Genomic DNA, 11227 nt, shown 5'->3' with positions numbered 1-11227 from the left:
ACTTAATGGAGTCAAATGTTGTGGTTCTTGAGTGCTCATCGGAGCTTATACGGTGATTGTTCTATGTGTTCTAGGGTGACACAGTAAAAAAATAATCCTGCTAAAAGTTTAATATGGAGTTGTTTTAAGTTAGGAAATTCCCGTTTCGTCGTGACATCCCAAGTTTCTCATCACGATATCATCTCTATTTTGTCTTTATTTCGAATATTATTTTGTCGTCGTGATGTCAGATGATTCTTCATCGTAATATTGTTTCTACTTTAATTTGATTTGACCAAAAAATACGAGACACACTTCATAATATATTATATAATACTTTAATATTACACAATTTTCTTTTTCAGGTACAAATTTTCACTATAACATTTAATTATAATAAGTTCACTTGTGTTTCAAGATCAAAATCTCATCATCTTGAAGTTTCAATTCTCTCTCCAACCTCGAGTTCCCGAACTCACTCCTCTGGTTCAGCCAACCAATAGTATCTGCAGACACAATCTCGATGTTTTCCGGTAATTCACCATACAACAGGCCATGCCACATCCCAGGATACAACTTGAAACTCTTGTCCGAACTTGCTGCATCATTGTACAATTGCTGGCTCACTGCTTTGTCTGTTACTTTATCTTCCCCTCCATGTAGAACTAGAAATGGTAATGAAACCTGTTCGAAGTTAATGAGACAAGACACGTTCAAACTTATATCCAAATTGTCATTGATAAGTACAAACATTGTAAATATACTCTACCTCTAAATTGATGATTAAGTTAACTGAATGACTTAATTGATACAATATTGATATTTTAAGGAATCAATTTAAAATCTGAGAGATAGTTTGGGGACATTTAGTGTAATTAACCCAAAAAGAATAGGGGTAAAATAAGGAAAAAATTAACAAACCTCATGGAGTCTTTGTTCAATTTCCAGGCTGGTGTTTAGAAGTTCATTGGCTGTGTTCAAACGAAGCCGTCCTTTGTAGCAATACGGATTTGCTCTAACCTGTAATTCCATTTTAATTCAGGGTTTTGTCTTTCCAGTTCACATGGATTCACAGAATGACTTTACTATAAGCTCGAGTAGATAAACAAGCTATGGTTTCATAAAGTGAGTATTTCGTAAAATGCTTAAGAAGGTGAACCATAATAACCCAAATGGTAGCATTCCAAGTTATTAATGCACTCGAGCTTTCAGTAAACAGTGATGGACCCGCCACTATAGGAGAAGATAAAAAAGAAAGAAAGGTACCTGAGCTCTTATTTCAGGCTGTCTAAAAGCAGCATCAATGACATCTTGACCTGGAACTATTCTCCACGTTGGAATAAACTTGTTGACCTTTTGCAATACACTTATCACCAATGGATGTGGCTTCATTTCATCTGCAATCTATACATATTAATTAATTAATATAAAATAATTATTTTTAATATTCCTTGATCTGATCTAAATTATAAAAAGAAACTTACAACTTGATCAAAGTAAAAAAGGGATAATTTATTCAACCATAACAGCTGTTCAAAGCAGTTTATTCAAAGGTGGGACTAAGATCAGATCAAATTTGGGTACGATAATTTTTTTTAGTTTAAGAATAAATTTTAATCAAAAAATATTACTTGTTTTGTAGTTCTTATTAAAAAAAACTAAAATTTTTAAAAAAAAGAGAGAGAAAATTAAAAAAAAATTCATTTGTATTGAAATATATTTGGATCTAAATAAAAATTTGAAAGAATTTACACATGATTTACATGGGACGCAAATGTAAACTTTTAAAATTTAAAATTACTATTAAATTAATATACTTCTTTTTGCTATATTTGTCCTTTTATATGAGGTAAGCTGTGACATTTTTTGAATGGACTTATTCTAAAAGTCAAACGCAAACTCTAGTATATGACAAAATAAAAGCCCCTTTCACGTTGATTAAAGGACATTAATAATTTTTTTATTACAAATTACACATGTTCAAATTCAATTTAGTCCCTATATTTTAATTTAATATTTTTAGTTATCGTATTTTTATAAATGTCAAAAGAAAACTCTAATATATTTGTTTATCACAAAATAAAAATCAATACAGGAATAAAAAAATTTCAAATTAAAGTATAAAGATTAAATCTATAATTTTCATAAAATATAGAGATTAATAGTAGATTTGACCAAAAAATTGTAATCTTTCAAATTAAGACAACTTAAGAATGGAAAATTGACATTTTTCAAAGTTAAAAAACTCTTTTTTTCGGTTTAAATTGACTTTCAGACAAATTTAATATCATAAACAACCAAAGAGCAATAATGTTCTTATAACTAATTTCCGTCTTTTACTGCCAAATTATGGGTCAACGTTCTTTTTTACTTTTTCTTTAAAAAAAGTATTTTTATAAAAATATCCTAATTAAATTATTTAACTTTTATTTAACAAAATTACAAACCAAAAGTTCACATCATTAAGGTATATTATTATTATAGCTACCAAATGTGGTTCCCACGTTGATAGGGTAATTATCAATACCGACTCACAACCTGAATGGATTTAGGACAGAGTGTAATAAGTTTAAAAGATTAACTTGTAAGTCGGGTTCGCTCTTATGTGATGTTACATGTGCATAAGATCTTATAAACATGTGTTAAGTCTGAGTAAAATATGTGTTTATATACATGAAGTCTACCTAACTAGCGTATCATGTCAACAAGCAATACCCATATCATACAAATACGCAGATACTACTATTCCGAAAAAAAGGAAAACACTCAACACACGCTATTCCATTTTATTTTGGAAAACTTTTTTGTTTTTTTGTTCATCGTGGTTCCCACAATAAAGGAAGTTAAATAATAATAATAAAACTGAAGAAAAGGTCTTTTCTTTTTTAGAAAAAGAAAAGCAAGGACAGAAAATAACCATTTTTTGTTTAAAGATGTTGCCCACTCTAGCTTTAAATATAAATAAGATTCGTGTTTAGATTTTTAATGAACATAATTTCATAATTTTATCTCTTTATAAAAATATAAAATATAAATATAAATCGACATATTATATTCATATTTTAAAAAAAATAAAACAAAGAAAATAAAATTTACCTTGCACATTGGGGCAACCAAGACAGCCCCATCCCAATATTCAGGCTTCTTCCTATGAACAAGCAACAACACTGCTCCTCCCATTGATTCCCCTAACAAAAACCTCATCTTCTTTTTATTCTCCTTTTTCTCTGCAATTTTTTCATTAAAAAAAACAAAGTAAATAACTTTTATATATGTAATGTATATATATAAAGAGAAATTGAAATTTCATAATTACCACAAATATCAGTGAAATAATCGGAACAATCATCAACAACATGACTGAAACTTGAGATATAGCCCTGCAACCCCGAAGACTTGCCATGGCCTTCATAATCTATGCCATAAACTGCATATCCTGCTTTCACCAATCGGATTGCAGTACCTGGATTTTGTACCATATATCATCATGTTTCCTTATATATATAATCTATATGCATGTATGTATGTATGTATGTACTTACTGTTCATGGTGATACTGCATTCCATGGCATAACCATGGCAGAGAAAGATTAAAGCTTTGGGTTCTTCGTTTACTGGTAACCATCTGCATGTAAATAGCTTTAGTCCTCGAGAATTCGTTATATATTCCTGGAAAAAAAAAAGGGAAAACAGAACACAGTTCAGTTTAACAGATTACAGAAACTGGTGTTTATATTATGTGAAGAACTCCATTAACGACTAACATCTTCGTATCGAACAGTTCCGTTTTCAAGATCCTGTAAAAAAACCAGACATACATAATATATCAGAAAAAAAAACATGTAATAAAAGAAGAGATTAAGAAGAAGAAGATTAGAACAAACCATGGATTTTGTTTACTGTGCGCAGGAGAAGAGGGTTTTGGAAAATAATTTGACCAAAAGTTCAAGTTTAATGGGTTTGAGATTGCCACGATTTTGTGATAAAAGTTCTAAATATATATACACATCAGGTCCGCGCAAGGGGAGGGTGAGGCAGGGGCCCCAGAAAAGATAAAATTTCTCTTTAGTCCTTTTAAGATGATTTACTTTCATCCCATTAAAATTAATTGTCCCTTTTAATATGTGGATAATGTTTTTTTATATATAGTTTGACTATAAATTACAATGCAAGTCGATTAAATTTTAGCTCGATTCGCATAAGTATTGTTGTCAATGTAAGAAGACGTAGGTTCAAGTGTACTAAAACACGTTATCTTCCTATAAATCGTATGATTTTAAAAAATTATTACTGTTACGAAGAAAAATCAAAGATAATCATCCAAAGTCTAAGCATATCTTCTTTGAAAAAGAATTGGTTTCTTTAAATATTATTTTATTACTTAAATTTAAATAAAGGAATGATGTATCTGAATTAAATAGTAGAAGACGAATCGGTAAGCATAATGTAAAATAGAAAATTAAGCAACAAAATTCTATACATATGATGTCTTTATTTTTATTTTATTATTAGTAAAAAGTTTTCTTTTGTATCTTTCAATTTTGGGATTTGAGTAAATTGGTCCTTCTTAAATATATCGGAGTAATTCAATCCATGTTAATTTCGAAAGTTAGCATCTATGGAAAATTAATGAAATATTAATTTTTTTGTCAACTTTATATGATTTTGATTGGTATAATAATAAATTTAACTTTTAAATTTTACACATTCTACCTATTTATAAATATTTTGAATTATATCGATCAAAATTATGTACAATTGACTAAAAAAAAAGAAGCTAAGTTTCATGATGAATAGTCTTTAGCTGCTTACTTTCGAAATTGACAAGAATTTAAATTGCTCTGATTTTTTCTGAAAGGGACTAATTTGCTTAATATCAAAATTGAGTGGAACTAGAGTGATGTTTTTACCTTTATTATTTCATTTCATTTCCCAATTGATTCCATAATTGGGAAAATTGCCAAACCCAACCCCCCAAGTTCTTTTGGTACAAAGTTTAGGGCATTTCGTACCCAATCCCCCAAAATGGTATCGTTTTTGCTTGTAAAAGGATACTGAAAAGGATTTCCACCCGTTTTGCTTGTAAACTTCTCTTTCATTAATAAAAAGTTTCCATTTGATTAAACAAAATTGCAAATATTAATATTCGAATATTTGAGTAGTTAGATGCTAAAATTAATTGTATTGAACTAATTCAATTAAACATCATAACTCAAACCCAATGAATATCCATCCGAATTGACACTTTGTCCCAGCTCTTGTTATGTATTACAATCAAACCATTTAGAATACCCAAAGCTCAACATTGAATACAGAGCAAAGACTCAACCTCCTGTTAAATCCAACAATCCATTTGCTATGATGGTCTCTCAATATTTCCCCCGCCGCGGCCTCTCTTGAATCTACCTTAACTGCTCCATCAGAGTAATTTTTGAGTCAGTATTTATGGGTTAGGCTTGGTTAGATCAGATTTGCTTTGGTTTTAGGACATTAATTGCAAATTTGTTGTCCAAGTTCAGTTCAAGTCGAAATACAGACTTAAAATTTTGACTAAGGTCATCTATTTTGTGTAAATGGTTAATTAACCTATTTAAGCTTTACCCATGTTGATTTTCTTTGAAGTATATTAAAATTATCAATTTCGTCTCATTTTACTAAAATCATGCATGTTGTTCAATAAGAATGTGCCACATGTCATGTTTTTTTATTAGCCAATTTTATGCTTTTAGGCTTTTAGGTAAAATGGGACGAAATTGATAATTTATGTACTACTTTTTGACCCGCTCAAAAAAAAAGTTTTAAGTACCTAAATGGAAAAAAATGAAAGTTTAAGGTCTAATTTTACATTTAAGTCTTTTAAAAATTATTTATTATATTATTAATATTTAGTAATCACATATATATTTCTTTTATTAGAATTTTAAATAGAAACAATTTATTAACTAAACATGTTTTTTTATATATATAAATAAACCTTGGCACGAGTTTTGATTTTTTATGATATCAAGTATATAAAAACATATCATAAAATCGAAAAAAAAATGCCTAAATTGAAACCATATTTTAAATAAGTCTATTTTTTATTAATTTATCTTTCAGGCTTAATTTTTTTTTTTCAAATTCTTTCAAACATGAGTATACCTTTGAATTTGTATGGATAATTTAAAACTATTCCCCACTCACTTATTATGTCTCCGGAAAGGGGAAGCAGCAGGGTTTTCAGTAGATTCACACTAAAAGATGTGGAATAACAGTCAAAAGAATGCCAATTTGCATTGGGTTGCCATAAAGACCGAAAGAAATCATCAATAGAAAGTTGAAACCTATCCATTTGTTTACTGTTTTTTGCAATTTGATTGCAAATAGTGTGGCCATTTGCGGGGGGAGAAACAGTGTTCAAATGAGAATGGCAGTCGACGGCAGCTTTGACCACACTCACTTAAATCACTTTCACTCTTAACAGAAGTCTTCAATGGGCGGCTAACTATTTCCTCACAATTTGCTCATTTCATTTATGGGGTTCTTTTTGCCTAGCTCTTTCATACTCGGTTTTAACACTTAATTGGTAAAAGTATCGTATTAATAGTTAAATTGTAATTTATTTTTTTATTCAAAAAACAAATAAATTAATCCATGTACAGATTAAAAAGAAAATTATTTTTTTATTAAAAATTCTTTTCTATTTTACTGTTAAAAATTGATTTCTATACATCAACATTAGACTTGATTATGGATTGGGCCACTTGACTGGGCTCGAAGGCCTATTCAAAAAGTGGAGGATTTGGACAAAAATATAGGTTCAGAAAATGGGTTTGAAAAAAAATAAGGCTCATTTTTTAAACGGGCCAGGCATCGGGTAAGTTTCTGTGGTCCTGACCCAGCCCGAATTTGAAAAAAAAAATTATTTTTCCACTATTTTGTCACTGTTTTGTTGTCATTTCGCTATTATATTGCTACTATTTTGTTGTTATTATTTAGATATTGTATAACTCTAGTTTTATTGTTAATTTTCCTACTATTTTAGAGGCATTTGCTTATTAAGTTATACCCATCTTAGTGTTATTTAAGTATAATTTTTTTAAATTTATTTTCAATTTATTGGGAAATATTTATTTTAATGTTTTTAGTGTATTTGATGTATTATATTTTTAAATCTTATTTTTATATAAAAAATTTAACACGGGTGGGTCGGGTTCAGGTTTTAGTATTTTTTTTATCTGGGCCAGGCTTGGGCAAAATTTTAGACCCACTTTTCAGGTCAAGTCAGACTTAGGAAACGAACCTAAATTTTTACCTCAGCCCGGTCCAATCATGGCTCGGCCCGACCCATGATCAGCTCTAATAAGCATGAGGTACACGTGGCATCCCATGTGTCATTGCCTGATTATTCTGTCAGTCACGCTAGATTTTAACAGTACAAATTGATGAAATTTTAAATACAAAAGATCAATTTGTTATTTTATCTTACATACCGAGACTAATTTACCCATTTCTTGAGTAGAGGGATAATATGCAATATTACTCTTAGTATATGGGCCCTCATGGTACTTTTACCTACCTTAATTATAACTAAATTTACAATACACACCATCTAGGTGAAAAAGAATTATGAAATAAGTATATAAAAAATTGATTTAAAAATCAAAAATGACTTTTGTTGAAATGATAAAGTTGAGGTAAAGTAAATTTTGAGGTATTGGGTTCAAATTTCATCATATACGTTTATTTTTCTAAATTGTATGTAATCACGTGAATGTATCCTTGCAATTTTTCATATAAAAGGATAAAAATACTCTCAAATTTATATTTGTTGTTTTATAAAAATAAACGATGTTTCATAAATTCACAACTAAACTAAGACTCTCTTGACACGAGCTCAATAAAAATACTAGATAACGGTATTGATATAATAATGGCTATAATAGTAGAAAAATTAGAGGGATCAAATAATAAAAATTCATGGTCGGTGCATTTTTAAAGGCTAAAAGAATATTAGTAGGACCGTTGTTGTTTATACTAAAAGTAAAATAATTAAGACCGTCATTATAATACGAAGATGGCTAATAGGAAAATTATTCCATCAACGATGGTGTCACCTTTTGACTTAGTGGATTAGTGCTCAAGAAAAAACAAAACCTTTTCTTTTTCTTAAAAATTTTGCTATTAGGCCCTGTTTTTTTGTGTAAGTTTTAGATTTAGCATCTAACTTTAATTTGATAACTTTTAGTCCTTGTACTTTTTGAATTTTGGACTGAATGGTAACAGTTAACCATGCTTGGTTAAATTATGTCAGTCATGTATTATGCGTAAATGATTTAGTCCACATTCATCAATTGGATCATTCTTAGTGCCTATATTTTTTAAAATTTAAAATTTTAGCCATAATGTAAACGACAGTCGTTAATTTGTAAGTAATATGCGAAAATAACAAACTGGCAGATTATTACACGTGCGATAATATATTTGATACATCAAGTTTTAAAAATAATAAAAGTTAATGAATTTAATAATAATTACCATTTGATTAAAACTAAAATTTTTAAATTTTAAAAATACAAAAACTGAAAATGGCTAAATTAAAATACAGATACTAAATTTATAACTTAAGAAAAGTATAGAGTATGATAGCAAATATTGACTTTTTTTTTTCAAGTAGTTCCTTTTTTCTGATATAAAAATTTAATGTAATATGATAGGTGAAGTACCTAAATATCTGCAATGTATAGTACTTTATACCAAAATATCTTCAACTCTTATTTCCGAATAATTTTTTTCCCACCTTAAATATATTTAAAAAAAAAACCACTTTTTAGTAGCATAACAAGTTGTATGAAAATTTTTTTTTGTTGTTGTCTAAAATTCCATTCTTTTATCTCGAAATTTGATTTATTATATTTTTTAATTGGAATGAATAGTAATTAATTTTTTTATCGTTGGGTGTTCTTTAAAGAGGTAAATGACTGATTATAAAATGTGTTTCATTTCAGGGGCGAATTTAAGGGTTAGCCCAAAAGAATGAAAATAATATAATTTAGTCCCTTCATAAATAATAAGAATTCAAGTTAATATGTAGTAAAATTGCACTTTGACCCCTTAAAATGAAAAAAAATATATTTAGACCATTAAAAATGATGAAATCATAATTTAATAAATGATAAAATTATATTTTCACCACTCAAAATTATAATTTAGTATTGGCCTCACTTAAAAATATTTTGAATTTGCCTCTGCCTCATTCCCATGAATAGGGATCAAATTCCCGGCCATAGGATTAAAGAATGAGGTGAGCAGTCAACATATATCATGGTTGAAATTTGATTTATTATTTAAAATAATAAAATATAAAAATATTTATGATATATTTATTATTAAATTTAATTAAAATTATTATACCTATATGCAAAAATATATATCTCCTAAATGAAACCTACAACATTACAAATACTCGAATAACATTGTCACAACACCCTCAAATACAACCATCACATCAGATTTAATCTTATTTAATGATTTCAACTTCTTAGTTTTATTAACTTTCAATAAAATTGCACCTTGAACTAGCCTAAAATTGGACTCTATAAAGTGATCATCATGAGATATAAGTTCACTCCAAGTCCTTCAAGAAGAAGATAAGCTAAGACTAAAGTACCGAAACTTTGCTTTAGCATCTCTCGAACAACTAAATTAAACATCTCTATGCAGCATTCATAATATAAACCGCCTTTAGTCTAATGACTCTTGACACCCCATACAGTGTAAACCGCTATTCAAAATCTCGTGTAATGTAAATGTTATAACAAAAATAATATGTTTTCATTATTAATTAGTAATTCAAATCCAACTAGTTTAAATGAGAAAATACATTTTTTTTTTCAAAACTCGATATGAACAGATAATTTGATCCTTTAAACCCACCCAACCTAGCAGGAAAAAGAAGAAGTCAAATTTGGAAATAAAGTTTTTTTTTTCCCAATAAATATGGAAATCAAGTTGATGCACTTGCTATACAAGTGATTGGGTCGTATAATATTAACTAATTGCGTTCATAAAATACATGTGATATTTTTTACTTTTTTAAAAAAATATAAATGTGAGAATTATATTTATTGCATATTTTTATCAAAAAAATTTATAGCGATTTTTGATGAATTTTAAGAGGTAAATAAAATCTTAATAATAACACGATTACCGCAATTCAAATCTAAATCATACTTGAAATTGTAAACACTTTAGCCATCGAGTGGATAGAGGGAATTCCCTAGATTTAATATTTATTAAGATAATGTTTTATATTGATTATGATAATTTCTTTCACAATATCACCACCTATGACTCACGATAATTAAATAGCAAAAGCAAGGGAAAACTTGGTCAAATAAGAGTGTGAGTCAAAATAATTAATGACTCAACTAATTATTGAAAGAAAAATGTCACTTCGAACAATTTCTTTTCTCATCTTGCTATATATACATATAATTAGTCAATGGAGTATTAATATCTTAATAATTATCAAATATTAGCCGATAAAGTTTTGTATCGAGCTAGGTTGAAGTTTTGAAAATGTTGAAATCTCGTAATGTGTAAATGTATAGATTTTTTCTTAGATTTATTCTCGTTAGTTAGTTTGAATTGAGTTAGTTATTGACTTAATTATTTAATTTAGTGCTTATAATGATTTATTCTAATTTAGATCTAATCATGGTTCGGTTGGATCAATGAAAAATTTTAAGGCCATTTTCTAAGCCCGGGTTCGACCTGATTTTAAAATGGACTTAAAATTCTGTCTAAGCCTGACCTAGATTAAAATTGCTAAACTCGAGCTCGACCCAATCTGCCCGTATTAAATTTTTTATAAAAAATAAATTTCAAAAATATGATACATCAAATATACTAAAAATATTAAAATAAATGTTTCCCAACAAATTGAAAATACATTAAAAAAGTTTTTATACTTAAATAACACTAAGATACTTGCAACTGAGCAAGCAAATGTCCTTAAAATAGTAGCAAATTTAACAATAAAACAAAAGTTATACAATATTCAAACAATAACAACAAACTAGTAGCAATATAATAGCGAAATGATAGCAAAACAATAGTAGGAAAGAAAGTGTAGGTTGATTTGGGCCAAGCCAAGCTTAGGCCAAAAAATCCTACCTGAAACTCGGACCGTTTAGAAAATGAACATTATTTTTTGTCCAAGTTTATTTTTCGGACATATATTTTTTCCCCCTAAGCTCTCCTACTT

The 11227-nt window shown here is 28.4% G+C and overlaps 1 protein-coding gene across 2 annotated transcripts; it reads right to left on the bottom strand.

Moving 5' to 3' along the window:
- Window positions 1-282: 282 nt before the first annotated feature.
- LOC107897770 (caffeoylshikimate esterase) lies at window positions 283-3967 on the bottom strand. 2 transcript variants are annotated; one of them, XM_016823339.2, is made up of 8 exons: window positions 3864-3967; window positions 3744-3776; window positions 3522-3648; window positions 3296-3442; window positions 3076-3206; window positions 1246-1383; window positions 901-999; window positions 283-663 (listed from the first exon to the last, which is right to left on the bottom strand). In XM_016823339.2, the coding sequence occupies exons 1-8, from the start codon at window positions 3864-3866 to the stop codon at window positions 382-384; spliced, it is 960 nt and encodes a 319-aa protein (XP_016678828.1). In that variant the 5' UTR covers window positions 3867-3967; the 3' UTR covers window positions 283-381. The 2 variants fall into 2 exon arrangements, with proteins under 2 accessions (XP_016678828.1, XP_016678829.1); XM_016823340.2 differs by lacking the exon at window positions 3864-3967 and having other exon boundaries at window positions 3522-3604; window positions 3698-3773.
- Between the last annotated feature and the right edge of the window lie 7260 nt (window positions 3968-11227).

The sequence above is a fragment of the Gossypium hirsutum genome, chromosome A10 (assembly GCF_007990345.1).
Source record: "Gossypium hirsutum isolate 1008001.06 chromosome A10, Gossypium_hirsutum_v2.1, whole genome shotgun sequence".
In the NCBI taxonomy this organism is placed as follows: domain Eukaryota; kingdom Viridiplantae; phylum Streptophyta; class Magnoliopsida; order Malvales; family Malvaceae; genus Gossypium; species Gossypium hirsutum.
This window is presented reverse-complemented; position numbering and strand designations above follow the sequence as displayed.

Bases quoted from the DNA above. Each gene is read 5' to 3' on its own strand.
- LOC107897770 (XM_016823339.2), bottom strand. The intron at 3,207-3,295 runs GTAATTATGAAA...AAAAAATTGCAG, and splicing joins TTATTTCACTGATATTTGTG to AGAAAAAGGAGAATAAAAAG. The intron at 1,384-3,075 runs GTAAATTTTATT...TAATATGTATAG, and splicing joins TGGTTGCCCCAATGTGCAAG to ATTGCAGATGAAATGAAGCC.